General features: G+C 40.9%; 1 protein-coding gene across 1 annotated transcript; it reads left to right on the top strand.

The window, feature by feature from the left end:
• The first annotated feature begins 223 nt into the window (after positions 1 to 223).
• On the top strand, positions 224 to 18,539 carry Fdx1 (ferredoxin 1). The gene is made up of 4 exons (XM_051197462.1): positions 224 to 534; positions 6,648 to 6,772; positions 14,698 to 14,827; positions 18,199 to 18,539. The coding sequence occupies exons 1-4, from the start codon at positions 338 to 340 to the stop codon at positions 18,311 to 18,313; spliced, it is 567 nt and encodes a 188-aa protein (XP_051053419.1). The 5' UTR covers positions 224 to 337; the 3' UTR covers positions 18,314 to 18,539.
• The last annotated feature ends 1,512 nt before the right edge of the window (positions 18,540 to 20,051 follow it).

The following is a 20,051-nucleotide window of genomic DNA, read 5'->3' as shown; positions in this document are numbered from 1 at the left end:
TTTGCTTGGTTTTGAGGGAGTAGGACAAAGGCGGTTCAGTTAACCAGGCAGCTTTTTGGACAGTGTTTGACAAGTAATTGCTCCAGAATGCAGATCTGACTGTAGAAGAGGTTAAAGGTGAACTCCAGAAAGGGTTCCAGGGAGCGGTGCTCGGCCCCGCCCCTCCCCGCGGAGGCGTGGCAGCGGCGGGCCGGGGCGGGGCGGAGCGCGGTCGCGGGTTATAGGACACGCAGGGCGCTCGCGGGATTGTAGTCGGCTCGAACCCGGACGCGAGGGACGCACGGGACCCTCCGGACTGAGCAGGACACCGCAGGAGCCGGAACCTTCCAACCGAGCTATGGCGACCGCTCCGGGCGCCCGACTCCTGCGCGCCGTCTGTGCCTCCGTCGCTTTCCGTGGCCTGGATCGCCGCCGGCTGCTGGCCTGTGGGGTCCGCGCGGGAACTGCCTTCCCTCAGTGGACCCCAAGCCCCTGCGTGCTCGCAGAGGCGGGACGGGGGCGGCCGCTGAGCGTGTCTGCGCGTGCGTGGAGCAGGTGAGGCGCGGCGGCGAGAGGTGGGTCCCGGCGCCCCGCGGCCTGCGTTTCCGCCCGGGACTCCCTTCCGCTTCATGACGCCAGCATTTTCGGGCCTGGCTAGGGCGGTGTGGGCCACCGTCCCCGGGCGTCCTCGGTGGAGTCCTTGTTGACATTACCGTTGTGGTTGCTCCACTGGCAAGGCTAACACACACTGTCCTTTCGTATTGCCTTCCAGCTATGGAAGGGTTAGGAGCGCCTGCCTAGTGGGAATTAGATAAGGTGGGGTTTAAACGCGAACTGACTTAACCTCAGTCCGGGCAGACCTAGAATAACAGTGTTGCCCTTACAGGATGGGTTAAGGGATGAGTAACTCCGTACGGGTGGCATTGGTCTTTCACCTGGTTGAAAAATGAGGGCTCAGTGGGAAGGTGCCTCTTAGCAACAGTTCTTGGGGTCATAGTGTAGAGAATTCTGTGGTAAATGTTGAAAAAGTTGAAAGATCCCCAGAAGTGTAAGATTTATATTGGTTATATTGTTTTTAAAGGCACTGCACCCTTGGGTTTACTAGACATAACATTTACTTAAAGTTTCTGGGTGTGGGGACATGTTGAGAAATAATATCAGTGTCAATACAGAACATGGCTGTTGCTTCAAAGGAAAAATGAGAGCTTTTTCAAAGCCAAACGAGTGCCCATGGTCTGGAAACACAGATTAAGGTTTCCATGAATTGTATGTTTCTCCGTGGAAGAACTCAGCTCAACTTTTGTAGTCACAGGCCCAAAGAAAGTCACAAATCAATGTATTTGTCAAATACGTTGAGGGGACATCAAATGGATTATAGGGTTTTGAAGCTGTTGCATCTTTAGTGTTAGGATTGGAAGCCCATGGCCTGTTAGGACTACACATTCCAAAACTTATTTATCTGGCTATCATAAAGCTCAGAAACAGTGTCTGATGATACATGACCATGAAAGGTGTCAACAACAACCCAAGATATTGTTGGGTTTCTAGATCTGTGGCAATCCATCTCTTTACAACCTCGAATGTCTGTGGTGAGTCAGTCTGTAGAATAGTCAACACAGATATGGCTTCTTCAGAGAACTTCTGATCATAGAGATTCCTGCTAGTTGTTTGACTCCAGAGTAGAGAGTATAGCAGGAAATGAGAATTTGTGTACCCGCCCCGTGTGTGTGTGTGTGTGTGTGTGTGTGTGTGTGTGTGTGTGTGTGTGTGTTTCATGAAGTAAGAGGGAAATCGTGGGGGCCATTTGGTCCTATTTCCCCTGGTTCCTCTGACTATTCATCTGGGAAAGCCTTAATTTGTATGGCAGATGCTTTCTGGATTTAAGTTATAACCTATATTAAACCTAATCAGTGTAACTAGTATATAAGGGAACATAAATGGTTTTGCAAATTGGTTCCCACGATTTTGTCATTAGGTTTTAGATATTGTGATTCTTGACACAGACATTGGAGCATCAAGTAGATTTTCCAGCTCTTATTATGCCAGACTCTTGCTGTTAACACAGCAGCTCCCAGTCATATGTAGTTATTGAACATTAAGAAAATTGAAGCTAAATAATATTTTCAGTTCTGTCTTGCAGTTATGCTAGACACACATTTCAGGTATTTAACATGTGGTGCCTACCGTGTTTGGCATTGCCAGTATAGGACATTGCTGTTAAGTCCAAAGTCCTATTGGACAGCAATTCTAGAAGCTGAGTTTCAAGTTGCACATCTACATAAGCTCTCAATAAGTGACTATTGAAAAGCTTGTATTCCCAAATACTGTGATGTAATACTTGATATTTTACAGTAACTTGATTACAAAGGGCTTCAACATATATTATTTCACTGTGCTTTTAAGACAATCCTGTGAAGTAGATAGGTAGGTGAGTGGACATAAAGTTTTAGTATTATCTAGCTGGCAAAACCAGGCCTAGACCTTGAGTAGGTTTTGTGCCACATAACAGGTGACAGTCTTCTTGCAATGTTGTGGTTGTAATCAGGGCCCACTTTCTTGTTAGGTGTGTGAGGTACTGCAGTGCTACAGCTGGTAGCTCTTTAGTTCATTCTTTCATGAGTCATTTCAGAGAGCAAAGGTACTGTAGGAAGGAGGGAGCCATAGGCTGGCCCTCTTCTGTGCCAGTGTCCCAGGTTATGTGACGAAAGAGTAAGAGCAGCCATACTTTACTCTAGTGGCTATCAGCCTGTGGGTATCGACCCTTTTTTTGGGGGGGGGATTCTAAATACCCTTTCACAGGGGTCACCCAAGACCATTGGAAAACACAAGTATTTACATTACAATCATAACAGTACAAAATTACAGTTATGAAGTATCAATGAAAATAATTTTGTGATTGGGTTCACCACAACATGAAGGGTCACAGCATTAGGAAGGTTGAGAACCACTGTTTTACTCCATTAAGCCTGATGATGTGTCTGCTGGGGTTGATTGAGCAAAGCAAGTATCTCTTTATTTGGTGATGAAGGTTTAGAAGAATTAACATTTATTCTGCTACTTGAAATCTTACCTATTTCTTAGAAGGAGGTGTTGGGGTGGTCTGTACAATTGAGAGACCAGTCAGTGAGGGTGAACTCTGGGCAAGTACATGTGCATAAAGTATTTCCATAAACTTTCCCTATTTTAACTGTTTAACTTGTTAACTTAAAAACAGTTTAATCCTGGGCTAAAGATATAGCTCACTTAGTAGAGTGCTTGTGCAGAATGTGAAGAAGCCTTGTTTGATCCCTAGCACCACTTAAAGTGAGGGGTGACATACCCCAGCACTGGGGGGGGGTGGTGGAGCAGGAGGGTCAGAAGCTCAAGGCCATCCTTAGCTACATGGAGCATTGGAAGTTAGCCCAGGATAAGAAGGGTTTGGTAAAACAAACAAACAAAATGGTATTTTAATGCTACTTGTATATAGGAGTGGTTTTCATGGTCACTTCCTTCAAAGTGTGTGTTATGAGCAAGAGCAAAAGCTGTGTCTTCTCGCTTAGGTTCTCCGCTATTTCTCTTGAAGAATTACCTTTCTCATTTGTGCTTCCTTCCTTTTCATTTATTGAATCCATTACTGATCTTAGCATTTGTTGACTGGGGCTCCATACCTTTAGTACAGTGGTCCTCCACCTTGGTAATGCTGCTACCCTTTAATACAGTTCCTCCTGTTGTGGTGACCCCAACCATAAAATTATTTTCACTGCCACTTCATAACTGTAATTCTGCTATTGTTATGAATTGTAATGAAATATCTGATACGTAGGATGTCTGATGTATGACTCCTGTGAGTCATTGGACACCCAAATGGGTGGAGACCCACCGGTTGTGAACCGCTGCTCTTGTACTTGTTAGCAGTCCAGGTTCCTAGTAGTAGAAAGAAATTTTGGGGGTTTTAAATAAAAGTTATTGATCTGTGTTTGAGTTTTTCCATGGCTTAGGCATTTTGAATATTGTCAAACTGTAGATAAATGTCTTGACAAAAGGCTGATACTACTGTGATTTGAAATTCCTTTGTTATAAGTTTAGCACTTGTGTGCTCTAGAATGGCAGTCCTAAAGCCCCTGGTTTTGAATAATTCCATAATCCCCATTTACTGTGGCTTACCTTCCAGTCATTTGTTCCTGTTGCATCTCTCTGATTCATATTACCATATGGCTTGGGGACCATCCCATCTGGTTTTCCAAGTATTAAAAGCCAAACAAGTTCCAAATGTGAGCTCATTTTCAGTTTCCACAAAGCTCTTTCTCTTAATCTTGGTAATCCTAACTTAAACCCAATTGCCCAAGCTGAAAATGTCAACCTCTCTACCGTGTGTGTTTGTGTGTGTGTGTGTGTGATGCACACACGTCTTTTTTTTCCTTTTTTTAAATTTGAAACAAAGTTGTTTTACATGTCAATCCCAGTTCCCTCATCCTCCCATCCTCCCCTATCACCCCCACCAAAGCCCATCCCATCCCCTTTCTGCTCCCCAGGGAGGGTGAGGCCTTCCATGGGGAGTCTTCAAAGTCTTGTCATATCATTTGGGGCAGGGCCTAGGCCCTCCCCAATTTGTCTAGGCTATGTGGGATAGGCTCCCAAAGTCCATTCATTCATACACTAGGGATAAATACTGATCCATTACTAGAGGCCCTATAGACTGCCCAGTTCTCCTAACTAGCAACCACATTCATGGTGTCTGGGTCTGTCCTATGCTGGTTTCCTAGCTATCAGACACACGTCTTAATAATATATAAGTAAGCTGGGTGTTGGTGGAGTATGCCTTTAGTCCCAGTACTAGCGAGGCAGAGGCAGGAGGATTTCTGTGAATTCTAGGCCTGCCTGGTCTACAGAGCTAGTCCAGGACAGACTTCAAAGCAATACAGATACATCCTGTCTGGAAAAACCAACCAACCAACCAAACAAACAAAACCCAAAACACCAAATAATATATAAGTGAATTCCTAAACTTTCCATTTTACTATGGAGTCCAGCTGGCGTAAGTCATGGCCTCCTCTATCTTTTAATTTGTGTTTTTAGAGACTCTCCTAGCTTTGAGGGCTGTCGTCATTTTCAGCTGGTTTACCTTGAGAAAAGAGCGTAGCTGTTGAGTAGTTTAGAGTTGCAATCCCCCCAGTGTGAGGATACTTGTTTTACAGAGCGTAGGTTGGGACTGAGACATTGAAGAACATTGCTCAGACTCTGTCTCTGAAGCCATGCAAAAAAATTAAATAAATAAATAAATAAATAAATAAATAAATAAATCTCCTGTTTTGTCTTTTGACAGTGCTAGACTTGACACATGCTAGGGGTGCCAGGCAAGTAAAAATATGTGTTTTTAAAGGCTTCTCCCACCCCCAATTAAAAAAAAAGTTTGAGAACATAGGCCTTTTTTTTGAAGGCACATACACAAAATTTTATGTTGTTTCTTTCTTTTAAAAAATATTAGTGTATAATCATTATACAAGCAAAGAAAGTTTTCACTGATATTTTAAAGTTGGGCCTTTTTTATCAGCAGGATTCTTTTATCAAATGCCATATCATCCCCTGGAGGCAGTTCATCTGCCTTATTTGTGAATTGCGATGATTGGATTTGTACTTCTGAAAGATATTTCTAGCCCTGTAATTACTTGATTTTACTCTAGGGAAGTTGGCCTTTAGGGGTGAGTAGCTATTGCCATCTATTGATAATGGCTAAAAATTACAACTAATTAAAGTGCTGGGAGTGGAGGAGAAAGCTCCAGGTGTTAGTATAATGTTTCCCCCACATTTTAAATAGTGTTTGGTAGAAGGAAAGCAATTTAGATTTACTAGATGATAGATAACATTAAAAACACATGCAGTGGTATGCATCTTTCCAGTATTCTGTTAGTTTGGAATATACCATGTGGACTAAAATGAAATGTTCAAAAGTAAAATAGCTGCCCCCCGGGTCAGAGTCTCACAACCAGACACTTGCACAGTAGTGACCCTGTGGCTAGCAGAATGATTTACTTTTCTGAAGCTGACCACAAATAACCTTGTCTTTTAGGGCCATGGTCACAGAGACCTTGTTTTTCTATGAGGTTGCAAAAGCAAAATAGGTTTCATGAATTGATGGTGTAGCTCAGTGGTCAAATATGTGCTTAGCATGTGTTAGGGTCTGAATTTAATTCCCAGCATGAAAATCAAACCAGAATCACTGTTACCACTACCATAAAACCCAGTAGATTTCCTGGGTGGTAATCATTGCTGAGTGATTTACAGATCTGTGACAGGTAGGGAGACAAAACTCTACAACCCACCAGATGCTGGGTCAGGAAGTAGTTTTCAATTCTTTTTAAGGTGATAGAGCTTGCCCTCTGTAGGTGGAGTAGAAGGATGTACCCTGGGTTTGTGCTGTCTCTTCCTGCATGTGAGTTTATTCATTTGATCTTGCAGGTTAAGATTTAATTTTTTTTATTTGTTATTCTTGTGTGAGTTATGTTGATGATGTGTTGTGGGCACCTATGACACATATGTAGAGGTCAGATAACCTTGGAATGAGTTACAGGAATCCAACTCAGATGGCCAAGCTCTCACGGCAAGAGCCTTTATCTGATGAACTATCTCCCTGGCATTTAACTTATATTTTGACGTTACTAAAAATTTTGAAATGCTGCTTCCTTTCTTAGCTCAGAAGATAAGATAACAGTTCATTTCAAGAACCGTGATGGTGAGACACTAACAACCAAGGGAAAAGTCGGTGACTCTCTGCTGGATGTTGTGATTGAAAATAATCTAGATATTGATGGTTTTGGTAAGTGTTCCTGAAACTGCCAAGGTAAACTTCTGAATAGGTTATAGGGATTTTTGTTTGTTTTACCTTTTAAACTATAACATTCTAAGTAAGTATTATAATTTAGGGAATGTTAAAATTTTTTTTATTTGCAAAGATTATTAGAGTAGGGTCTAGAGAGATGGCTCAGCGGTTAAAACCAATTACTGACATACTGCTCTTCCAGAGGATCTGAGTTCTGTTGCCAGCACCTCAGTCAGTTGGCTCATAATTGCCTGGAATTGGGACTCCAGGGGATTCTACACCCTCTTCTGTTTTTTCTAACACTGAACACATGGTGTACACTCAGGCAGAAACATACTCACAAAAACATTTAAAAAAAAAACTCTTCAAAATGAATAACAGCATGACACTCTTTTTTGCTTTTAGAATAGAATTTAAATAGCCCTGTGGCTCAGAAATTGATTGTGGCCCCTTGCCAACTGATCACCTGTGCTGTAGGTCAGTGAGTGTGGGAGATACGGGTCAGAGGTAGTGCGTACTGTAGCACAGAGCAGTTTAATAGCTTCGGTTTAATTTTAAACGCCATCCTACCTTCTCAGGGTGGATAACTTATTCTCGAAAAGAAAGTTGTGTGGAAAGTTTTCTTTCTTTACTTCTGACCATATTGTCTAACCACATGTACAAAGCTGCTGTTTCCAAACCTTCATATCACACCTTGGGGAAGCACTGACTGTCTAAATGGTTCTTTTCTGAGGGTTCTTTGTCTCTTTGCCATCTTTGTCACCTGAGAAATGCAGATTTTGGGGCTCACACACAAGTAAAAGATTCACATAAATAAAAAAATAAAATAAAAATATATTTCAAAATATGCCTTTGTCTGTAATACAGCCTGACTATTTTGCTTCGGGGCTCTTGCTGGTTTGATCAAGATGCACAATTTGGCAAGAGCAGTAGTGTTGTGGCTGTTTAGCTTGGTCAATTCTCATTTTCCTAGAATTCCTACCTCCCACCCCCACCCCCAACACACACACCCAATATGCAGCATTCTTGGGAAGTGGCAGCCCTGGTGAAAACTATCCCCTGTGTGATTTCTAGAAGGCAAACTGGGTTCAAGTTTCTCCTAAGAAGTTCTAATTCTCAGAATATTGTCATTGTTATTGTTGCTTGTAGTTTCCTAGAAGAGTTCTAGTCCAGAGAGTTCCTTGATCCTCCTTGCAGATTGCTGTGTGATGTGATTTTTGTCTATAGAGCATTCACCAAAAATGATCAACTTTTTCAGTTTGTGATGCCAGTTGGGGTAAGGGAGAGCCTAGCTACACATTGAAAGGAATATTCACAGAGCAAGATGCCCATAGAAGGCTTTAAGAGGCTCTGGGGATCAAGAAGACACAGACTCTACTCTCTCATCTCTGGCTAACGGTGAGGGCTCTTATAAGCAAGAATGAAGACTAACATGCAGATTGCTCAGTTGTTGAAGTATTTGCCTAGTCACCTGAGTTTCCTGGTAGAACATGGAAAGCCTCTTGGCACCAGACATTTAAACCTCTGGCCACTAAGCTGGGAGTCACACCCTGAGGAATGTAAACTTTTGTCTAGAAGAGTGACTAGGTAACATAGCAGCAATGACTACCAATGTGCAGTGACTGTAGCACATCTGGGGTGGGGTGAGCTTATTCCCAGTTTCTGCACTGTGGTGTCTGCAAGTGCATTAGAAAAAGAAATTCATCATACACGAAGAGCAAGGTATGGGCCTTACAAGGAAACCTATCGTGGTTTAATAAGGATCAGCATAAACAAATAGGCCGAATAGATGTTTATTCAGGGAGAAATAACTTACAAAATAGACAGATGAACACCATCAGGTTCCTGGTCCCAAGGATGCCTCCCGATCCTCTCTTGTCCATGTCTCGCCAGCAAGAGAGCGATCCTGGGCTCTTTCTCAGACCTAGTTCCTCACCCAGGTCACTTCGACCCCATCTCTACCCACAATGGGCATAGTCAGTGCCACAGATGCGGACAAAGTGAATATCTCACTACAGAAACCAAGATGTTAGATTTATTAGACAATTTTGTTTGTTTGTGTTTTGAAAAAGGGTTTTTCTGTGTGGGCCTGGCTGTCCTAGAACTAACCAAAATGTTAAGTCATGTTCTTTGTCATGTCGTCAACCAACACATCTGTATGTGTAGAGACTGTTAGTACTCTGAGAGCATGCAAAAGAAATTGTGTTTTTCATTGTGTTTTTCTAGCCCTTGAGAACACTTTGGTGAAAGCTATAACTGAGTGAAGCTATTTATGCCATTTTCTCTGCAGATTCACTTTCACGAAGAGACAGTTGTCCTAGGCAATTTACTACAGAGATGTTTCTAACACAAAACAGCTGCATGTCTACAGAGAACAGATATGTAGTCATAGACTGCAAGACTATGTTGTTTAAGACAATTCAACAAGAGTTTTAAGAATTAAACATCAGAAGGAATGTTGTTTTGTTTTTGTTTTGTTGTTTTTTTGAGACAGGGTTTCTCTGTGTAGCTTTTGGAGCATCTCCTGTAACTAGCTCTTGTAGACCAGACTGATCTTGAACTCATGGAGATCTGCCTCTGCCTCCCAAGCACTGGGATTAAAGGTGTGTACCACCACCATCCAGCCCCAGAAGGAAGTTTTTGTTTTTGTTGCAAAAGTCCCTCTACTGTATGTTACTATTCTGTTGCTGTGATAAAGTGCCTGACCAACCTTATCTTGGGATGGCCTTGAGAGGATGTATCAGAGGCTGGCCTTGAATGTTTTCCATCTGTGTGTGCTGGGAATACATGAGCCACCATGCCTGGTTTCTGTCATGATTGAAACTAAGGTGTCATGTATGCTAGACAAGTACCCTACCAACTGAGATACACTCCCAGCTCTGGTGTATTGGATTCTAATTAGTATCTTAGAGAAATAAAAAGTAATAGAACATAGAAAAACACAACTTCTTTTGCAGGGGTTTTGCTGTGAAATACTTACCTATTTTATAAAGTGTGTAAAATTAAATTCATACTGTATGTCAAGGTTGAAACAGTATTTTCCCTCTAAACCCTTTTTGGTGTGGTTGAGTAGAGTTTTTCCTGCCTATGCTTGTCTGTCCATTCAACCACTCTCACAATATTGTGACTTTGGGCTAGGGCCCTAACTTCTTATCTTGTCTTCTCATCCGTAGAAGGGGGCTAATATTAGTATATACCCCATAAGGTTTCTATAAAGAAAAAATGATTTAATCCAAGTGTATCAGGATCTTTTCTGTTGTGATAAAAACACCCTTGACCGAAAATGACTTAGGGAAGGAGTTTAACTTGGTTTACTACAGGTGCACGTGGGATGTTCATAATAGAGAAGGAGACATGGCTGCAGGTGGCCATAGCAGGCAGCTCAGAGATTACATCTTCAACCACAGATGTGAAGAGAGGGAGTGAACTGGAACTGGGGGAGGCTACAAACTCTAAAAGCATGACCCAGTGACATGCTTTTTCCAGCAAGGCTGTACCTCCTGAAGAGGTTCCATGACACCTTCCCTATCCCTGCCCCCCCCCCCCCCGTACATCCCCCCACCCCGCCCAAACAGTGCCACCTAATAGGATCCATGTGTTCAAATATCTGAGCTTCTGCAGTGTCTGCCCATGTGATCTCTTCCTTTCTGTGGCTTTAAGTCCGTCCTAAATGCTGGTAGAGATTACATTCACATCCTTGGCTTAGTTTTCTCCTCTGAGCTTAAACTTGCAGATTCAGTTCCCTATTTTACATTTCTTTTGGAAATCCCAAATGTATTTATAACCAAACATTTGATTTTTTAAACATTTATTTATCCCCTCTACCACATGTGTATAATATTTGTGTGTGAGTGTAGGACTACACATGCTATAATACATGTGTGGAGAGCTAAGGACAGGTTGCCGGAGTTAGTTCTCCTTTTCTACCATATGCATTATGAGCATAAACTCAGGTCATCAACCAGATTTGGCAACAATTGCCCTTACCCACTGAGCTGTGTGGCTGCTAAAAATCATGTTTCTAAACAGCTTTTGATCCCACCCTTCTCCTAATGCAGTCTTTCCCCTAGCATTTCCTGTGTCAGCAATTTCCTGTGCCCAGCTACTGCAGCCTGAAACCCAAGCAGCATTTGTTTTCCTGTACACCCAGCACATCAGCACCTACTCTCACTTAACCCTCTAGTAGCTCCTCTTGGCTCCATCCTTATATTTATTACTTGGCTTTGGTAAGCCATTGCACACCTGCTCCTGTGAACCTGCTTCTGATCTAGCCCTGCAGCTGGGGTGATTGCCAGGACAAAAATCAGCAATGGCTGATCTCTGATTAAAACCACTGAGGACTTAGGACTAAATCCGGATTCCTCATTGGCCTAAAAGGCTACTACACATGATATTCCTCCCACTGCTCTTCCAGTCTTCTCCATGTCTCCTTTTTCTTCTTCCTATTTTGGCGATGCTGACCTCTTAGAAGCTTGAATTCACACTAAAGTCACACCTTTGAGACTTCCTGTGCACTTTTACCTCTGCTGGGACAGTGTCTTCTCTCTCCCATCCCATAAATGTTTATTTACTATTCTGTATCTATTAAATCTTTTTGTATTAGTTCCTTATGTCATGTAGGGAAAATACATAGCAGATGATGACAAATGCTGTGGAAGAAGTGACTGGATTCTGGGATGTAGGGTATTGGGTTCAGGTAACAAAAGAAATCCTCCTTTGCCCAACCACCCAGGACCTAGTGGGGTTTCTCTTGTTACTCCCAATCCATTATAAACTCGCATTGCTTGTAGTCTGCAGTAGTTAGTCATCGTCTAGTCTGTCTCACCATCTTGCCTCAGATCATCCTTTCATAGCATTTACCACATTTTGGTAAATACATTGATTAACTCCTGTGTCCTTCTTCCATTTAACTCCCGATAAGGAATACGGACATTCTTAATTCATTCATTATTGTGTATGAAGGGATGAGTAAATAAATGTATCAAAATGGACAGTTACTAACTTGGGAAGCAACACATTATTTTTATGTTAATAATCTTTTCAGTATTGTGTGTTGCAGTGTTCTGCCACTTGGGGGCAGTTACACATCTGTGATTAAAATTATTTGAAACTTTTTTCCTTCTGTAGTTTTCATATGCCTGTTTTATGATAAGAGGTCCCGGGAATGTTTATAGAAGACTATATTTCTGCTTCCTTATGCTTACTGTTGTTTTTCTGGTATGCTACATCATTTTTTTTGGACAATAATTTCACATTCTCAATGTGTAACTTACCACACAGCTATATTCTAGGTTTCATTTAGGGAAGGGGTTAGGTGTGTGGGTGATCCACCTTTCTTGTCAGCATCATTAGTGAACAGAATGACCCTAATACAAGACTCACATGTAGACAACTTCCTGTTAGCAGCATTCAGATTTCATAAATGGAAAGAGGAAATTTCATATAATTATAACTGTGCTTTTATTACCTCTGTTCGTTCCTACATCTCTTTAACTTCCTTTAGTGTCCCCTACACTGTATTCCGCTTAACTTCATGTCCTCCTTTTGGCTATTAATAACCCCCTGAGATCAATTAGTGCTGCTAATATGTGATGGGTATAGGGCTATCCATTGGGGTATGGACAACCTACTAGTGTCATGTCCTCAAAAGAGCATGGATCTCTCTCCCTCAGCAACTATCAACTTCCAGTAGTTCTTCTGCCAAGGGCAGGGTCTTAGAGGCCCCTCCTCCATCCATGCTAGAATTTTGACTGTTGCAATTTTGTGCAGGTCATCACAGCTGCTGTGAGTTGATGTGTGCAGTAGCTATGTTATGTCCAGATGCCAGCAGTTCATAGCTCCCCTCTTCCTCAACCAATACTTAGAGTTCTTTCTGCCTCCCTTCCATAATGTTCCCTGAACCTTATGATCATTTATATTGGCATTTTAACCAGTTATGAGCCCTCTGCATTAATCACTCACTGCCCATTGTAAAAACAAGCTTTGCCGGGTGGTGGTGATGGCGCTCGCCTTTAAACCCAGCACTCAGGAGGCAGAGGCAGGCAGATCTCTCTGAGTTTGACACCAGCCTGTCTACAGAGTGAGTACCAGGACAGCCAGGGCTACACAGAGAAACCCTGACTCAAAAACAAAACAAAACAACAACAAAAACAAATAAGTAAAACCAAGTTTGTCCCACCAGAGTAGGACAATGCAAATCAGAGGTTCTAAACATCAATATTTAGAAGGCAGTTTGATAGCTTAATCAATAAGCAAAACAACAACAGTAAATTCCTAGGGCCTGTGGTTTCAACCAGATTTACAGTGCCAGCCAAGGAGTCCCTTCTGTGAGGCCAGATAAAATCCAATTGGAAAGTTGGTTTACCCATGACATGGCAGTCATGCCAGTATTGTACCAATGTGCACATGCTACCAGTCTGGTTAGTATTGTAGCATGCAGGGTCTAGTGCCGGGTGAGGTCATTGATAGCACTTACCGGCCCCCAGCAGCCTGAGATTTCTCACTATTTCCAAATGGTAGTTATCACAACCTGCCAGATGTGTTGCCAATATGTATTTATTTATACTCATGATTCCTGTAACTTCCAGGTGAGGTTAGTATAGTTACTACTACAATAACTGAAGCACAGAGAGTGAAGAAGCCTACATGACATAGTAAGCAGAAGAGGTGGTTAAAGGCAGGGAATCTGGTTCCAGAACTCATATCCCAAACTTGTGCCTCATTACTTGGATCCTTCTGAGGCTATCAATGCTTTTAAATGACCTTAAAAAAACAAAACTAGGGTGCGTGCGCTCTCTCTCTCCTACTTTCCCTCTCTCTCCTTCTAGTTCTGGTGCAAGGCATGAAGCTGTTTCTCATCTACCTTATTGAGACAGATCTCCTTGTTTCTGTTTCTGATGCTGTGTTGTATATATACTCAAGGCTATCTGGCTAGTGCACTTCTGGGAGATTGTGTGTGTGTGTGTGTGTGTGTGTAATCAAGTAGTTGCTCTAAAAGTTTGTTTATGATTTATTATTTTTGTGTGTTTATGGACCTGTTTTATTTGCCTATATACCTGTGGTCACTTAGAAATTTCTAACTTGAAAATGGGTCATGAGTAGAAAAGTTAAGGAAACCTTGGTTTATATAGTTAGGTTTCTTTGTGAAGAGATTTCCAAATGAAGTCTGAGGCAGTTTCATAGAGTTTGTCTTGATTTGTTTAGATGACATGATTTTGTTAGTTTACTTTATGTGGTGCCTGGCACATAAGAGGAGCTGAGTAAATAACTGTTATATTAACAGTTTAAAAGTGGAATAAGGAGCCAGCAAGATGGCTCATCAAGTAAAGGCACTTGACACCACATCTGGTGACCAGAGTTTGATCATTGAGACATGTGCACATACATATACAACACACATATATTGAATAAATATATAATTTTAAAATGGAATAAAAGAAATAATTACATTATTTAAATCTGTGGTAAGTCTTAAAAGGTTTTGCTTGTTAGGTCTGATTACTTAGAGAATTGAGAAGGAAGACTAGTTATTTAGGTGTAGGGTTTCTTTCTCTTGGCTAACACAAATTATTGTCAATTGTTTTGAGTCTCTCTAGGTGAGGTAAATTATGTGCATACGATTATATACATCATTGCTATATATATTTAAGAATACATCTTTGTGTGTTTGCCTCAGTTATTGATACATTTTAATATTAGAATTGTATGGCCTTCATGGCCCCCTCACATTACCTATTTGTGAAGTACTGTGTGAGTGACTTCAGAAAGTGTGTGGGGTTAAGGGGTCCTGTTCCTGACTTGTGGTTATTCAGTAATGAAACCCTTCCTTTAGTATTACAGCCAATTCTAACAGAAGCATTTCAGAGCAGCCAGGTGTGCACTGCTGCGATGCACAGCATGTTGAGCCTCTGCTGCTCTTACAGGTGCTTGTGAAGGAACTTTGGCTTGCTCTACCTGTCACCTTATCTTTGAGGATCATATATATGAGAAGTTAGATGCCATCACTGATGAGGAGAATGATATGCTTGACCTGGCTTATGGACTAACAGACAGGTGAGTATATTTTGTTGGTTAGTTTTGTTTGAAGGCTAAGATTTTAACTGTTGGTCAGGGTGGTCTCACACTTGTGTGTGCTGAGATTACAGGCATAAGGCAGAATGCCTGACCTGTCAGGTAAGACTTTAAGGCTGCTTCACTGTTACTGACAGCCTGGAAATATCTGCATTATATTCTGTTGGGTCCATCGAAGCCATGAGTAGAAGTGTCCTTGTAGACAGAAGTCATGAAATTTGAACATCCTTTGGGAGCATTTCTCTTTCGCTGTTCACAGTTGGTCCCCATGAAAGTTCCCTTTCACAAAAGTCAAAGAATTAATTACTAGTGATATAATTTCTAAATCCTAATATGTCTTCTTTAGTCTATTTTTATGCCAGGAATTAGTATTTATACACTATCATAGGATGGAATTAAATGGAATGCTGTTCTTGAAGGACAGATTTGATAATTGAACAAAATTATGGTGGAAATTTTTACCTGTCTTAGAGAACTGAGTTTTCAAAGAAACTTAATATATAATAGTAATTATGTTAAGGTGAGTAGTTCTTTTTCAAAGTGTATATTAGAGTAAATTAATCAGAGATTATTAATTAGTAGGTAGAGTTTCTCTTAAACATGGTGAGCTTCAAGTAGCAGGTGGCATTAGTGATACTATTTTTAATTATCCAGTCTTAGAGTCAGGAAGCCTTCATCATGATTTACTGTTTCAAGGCATAATTAAGGAGGCTTATTGCTTACTGGGTTTTGTTTAACTGTATTTTGCTACCTCAATGAAGGATAACTTCTTAAAAACTTTATTAGCTTACATGATCTAGGTTTTATATGGTAAGAATAAAATTTAAGCAGTTATAGTGATAATAGTTTTATTAATTTCAGTTGTTCCTTTTATAATTCATCTGTCCCTATATTCTGTTTGGTTTTGGGTGTTAGGGCCTTGCCCATGCCAGACAGAGCACCCTGTCTGTCAGTCAGCTATGTCCCTGCCTTCTACCTCCCTCTCATGGAGATGAGACTAATATAACATCCTGGGAAGAAAGACTGAGAGCATCATACCTTTTATATCTAAGCTTGCTGTGGCTGCTGCCCTGACCCATGGATGTTCTCTGACCCATGGTGTGCTTGTTTTGTCTTCACTGGCCTAGTATTCTGCTTTGCCTCACTGACAGTTGATTTACTTTCTAAATTAATAGTTCCTTAAAGAGTAGCATTGTCTTAGTCATCATACATGAACATGTGGAGTCCTATAAAATATGTATTGCATTGCCATGGGTTTTGCTTTTGCAGATAGAGCATAGTGTATATTGTCAAGGCTGTTTCTAATTCTACAAAGAAAGACAACTGATGGGAGGTAGTTTTTATTTTTTTCCAAACCATCAACATTCCCTGTGGTTAAACTGGCTTCATTATTCTAGGATTCCCCAGTGGTGCCTCACTATATCTAAATTTAAGTGTGTTGCCCTGACTACTTTTAAAACTATAGTTTTCCATGTAATTTCTTTTCTCTCTTCTTTTTTTCTCAGAGGAGGGTGTTGTGATTGGATTGGGGACTTTACACATTAGGCAGGTGCTCTGTCACTGAGACACACCCAGCCCATTGCTTGTCCTTGTTAGTGCTTCACAGCAGCAAATCTGAAGCACCTCCTTTACCTGAGATGCTCTTCTCAAGTTCCTGTCTCTCACTAAGTGGGAAATCTTACCTACCATCTGTCTTGGCTGCAAGTATGGCTTTCTCAGAGGGGTTTCATTTTTTTCTGTTTGTATGGCATTTGCCATAGTCTCACATGCTAATAATCAGTGAGTTGTCTCATCTCATCTGTCTGATTGAAAGTTCACTCCATACTGTTGACATTAGCAATTAGTCTCTTCAGCAGTCCTGTGAAGAAGCCTTTTATTCTCCATCTTGATGATCAGGTTAGGAAATAATGGAAAGTTGCCCGTGAATACACTGTTACTGCTGATTTTGGACTGCTGGCCAGTTTTCTCTAAATCCTGTGGTTTCCTCTGACTACCACTCATGTGCCCAACATGTAACAGGTATTAATAAGAAAGTACTCTGTGTATACCCATTAACATATAATAGTGTTCCCATTGACATTTAGTAGTACACCAGTTGACATTTAGTACTATACCATTGGCATTTAGTGGTAGAAAAATTTTACCATTATACATTCAGTAAATGTTTATTGAATCCGTTAATGAAGCCAATGCCTTCAAAACATGTTTTGCCAAAGACAGTTTGATTGTAAGATTAACTTTTTTGTTTTTCGTTCCTTCCTTCCTTCCTTTTTTTTTTTTTTTTCTTTCCCGTATTGGGAAATGAACCCAGGACTTTGCACATGCTAGGAAAGTACTTAACACTGAGCTATATCCCAGTCCTTTATTTACTTTATTAATTTTGAGACTGAATTAAAGTTAAATCCAAGCTGGAATTCTTACTCTTCAGCCCAGGCTGGCCCTCAGTTTGAAATCCTTTTGTCTTAGCCTCCTAAATAGCAGAGATGACAGGCATGTGCCACCAATCCTGGCTTAACTTGTAACTTGTGTACTTCTAAGAGAAAAGAAAAATGCTGTTTATTAAAATATGTACTGTAGTATAGTTTCATTTAATGTACTGTATGTATTTAGAGAAGATGTTTAAACATATCCGTACATATGAAACACATTTGTTGAAATCAAGGCATCTAAGGAAAGCGTGATTGGTGTAATTTTGTGAAAGAAAGAGAAGAAAATGGAGTGGTGGTCTGTCTTCCTTTAACATGCAGATTTGCTTCTACTAGTTCCTCTAGTGCTGGTAATTTTAGGTCTATAATCCTTTTGGACTTATTAACACCTTTGGAATCAAAATACTTCTTTTATTCAGTTGGTGACACTGGTGTGTATATTGTAGCCTATCTCACAGCCATGACACAGCAGGCACTTCACTGTAGCAGTGACTGTAACATGCCATTGGCCTTAAGATGGACCTTGATTTCAGAGATGTTAAAAACATGAGGGAAATACATTCTTACAACTGATGGTTTGAGTCTGTGAGTCTTGTCTTAAAGGCTTTTGTTGTTACTTTCTGGCAGGATCTTATATCCTAGCATCATCTCTTTACTTCTGTGTAGCTCAGGATGGTTGTGAACTGACCTGCCTCCATCTTCTAAGTGCTGGGATTACAGGTGCTTGCCACCATGGTTGTTTAGTGCTGACCTTCTACTGCCCTCTTCTTGTCGTGGATGGTGGTGTCTGCTTTGGCCTAATGTAAATTTAAAAGATTAGCAAATTCTCTAGCTGTTTTGGGCAAGAAAGTATAAAAATATTCTAAACAACTGCATGCTTGTGAATGCCATGTACCCAATACTAAACCGAGCCTCCTTTCCTTGCAGGTCGCGATTGGGCTGCCAAGTCTGTCTGACCAAAGCTATGGACAATATGACTGTTCGTGTGCCTGAGGCAGTGGCAGATGTTAGACAGTCTATTGACATGAGCAAGAATTCCTAAGATACAATAAAAGGAATATTTTCATGAAATTTTTACCTATTTTTATAATTATTTCTCAGTATAATTAAATGATTACACAACAGAATGTATTTCTCAGTGTGAGTAGCTGTGCTGTTTTAATTCAGTTTGTAGTACTGAAAGACTGCAGTTTTGTTTTGATTAAATTATTAAAATGTCAGTTTAATTTTAGAAGACAGCTGATATAATAAACTCCTTACACATTTTATCATGAGTGTGTCCAGTGATTTTAGCAAAACATTACTGTGTAATCTTTTGTCTACTTTTTTAAGAGGTAAGTTTAAAAAGAGTATCACTGGGGCTAGAGTTCAGTTCCTACACCCACGTGCCCACTCCAGCCTCCACAGGTAAAACATTTACCTATAAATAAAATAAAGATTTCAAGAGGCAAGTTTTAGAAAACTTATTGTTTTTGTTTCATGTAGGCAGTAGATCTGCATCTAACATGGCTTGACCAGGGTGTAACCAGAGAGTGTGGGCTTCTGGCTGTCAGTTTTATTTTCAGACTGAAACTAGAGAAATTATGAAGATCTTAACTGAGGTTGGCAGAGCTGTGTTCCAGAGGGCATCATGTGACCTCTCAAACAGTACAGACACGAGACTACCCCAAACTGGCTACTGGTCCTTTAATTCATGATAAGGGCATTTCTCTATCATTAGCCTTAAAAATAATCTGTTTCTGTTGTCCACCTGGTACAAGGACACATTCAGAAACTCTACTTAGGGATAAAAGCAGAGAGATTTCAGGGGAAATCTTGATCCATTCCTGGAATTCTGTAGTATGCCTTAGCTTATGACTAATTTCCCCCTCAAAATTCGCCTGTAATACAGTGTCTTAAATCCCATGCTACCCATCTCTCTCAGGAGCCTTTACTCACCTTTGGGTGTGTCCTTTTGTACTATAATAAAGCTTTTCCTCAGTTCTTATTTGTCTTGTCTTAAATTTGTTCTCTGATGGTGGAAAGAACCTGGAAACACTGGGAAGATGCCTGAGTCTGCTTTGCCTTGGAGAACTGATTGCTGAGCCTTTATCCACAGGCAGTGATATGTATGGTAGTGTTTAAATGTATATGTGTGTGGAAAAGACACTTAATTGCTGAGTGAAGCACTTAATTTCAAAGACAGCAAAACCTTATAAATAAATATTTTAAAATTTTGTTTCAGTAAAAGGTATAATCTGAATATAGATATAGTACACATGTGAACCTACAGAGGCTGCCACTTGTTGCACAAGATCAAGCCAGCCAAAATCTCAACATGCTGTGGGGAAGAAGGACCTGTGAATCCTCATTTCTAGCTAAGGAGTTACTGGCAATTAATGGCTACATAGGAGGGAAAATCAGTTTTCCCAGGGATGTAGTCCTACATCCATGCACATGCAGGCAACACCATTATTTTATATGCACCATACACACATTGTCCATGAAAGCCAGAAGAGGGAGTTGGATTCCTTGGGACTGGAGTTAGCACTGAGTCCTCTGCAAGAACAGCAAGTGTTCTTACCCCCTGAGCCATCTTTCTAGCCTCTGACTCAGTGGGTTTTAAAAGATGAACAAGTGAAGTTGGAAATAAAAAGTGGTAGAAGGGATAGGGAGCTAATTGGAGGGAAGAGTATGGGGAATGGATTTGATTAAAATGCAGGAAAAAGAATGACCAGAGGCAGAATGCCCTCAAGGAGAGCAAATGACTATATACACATAATTACAACCAAACTGATCAA

The sequence above is a fragment of the Phodopus roborovskii genome, unplaced genomic scaffold (assembly GCF_943737965.1).
Source record: "Phodopus roborovskii unplaced genomic scaffold, PHOROB, whole genome shotgun sequence".
NCBI classification, from domain to species: Eukaryota; Metazoa; Chordata; class Mammalia; order Rodentia; family Cricetidae; genus Phodopus; species Phodopus roborovskii.
The sequence above is the reverse complement of the archived record's forward strand: the minus strand, read 5'-3'. Positions and strand labels throughout refer to the sequence as shown.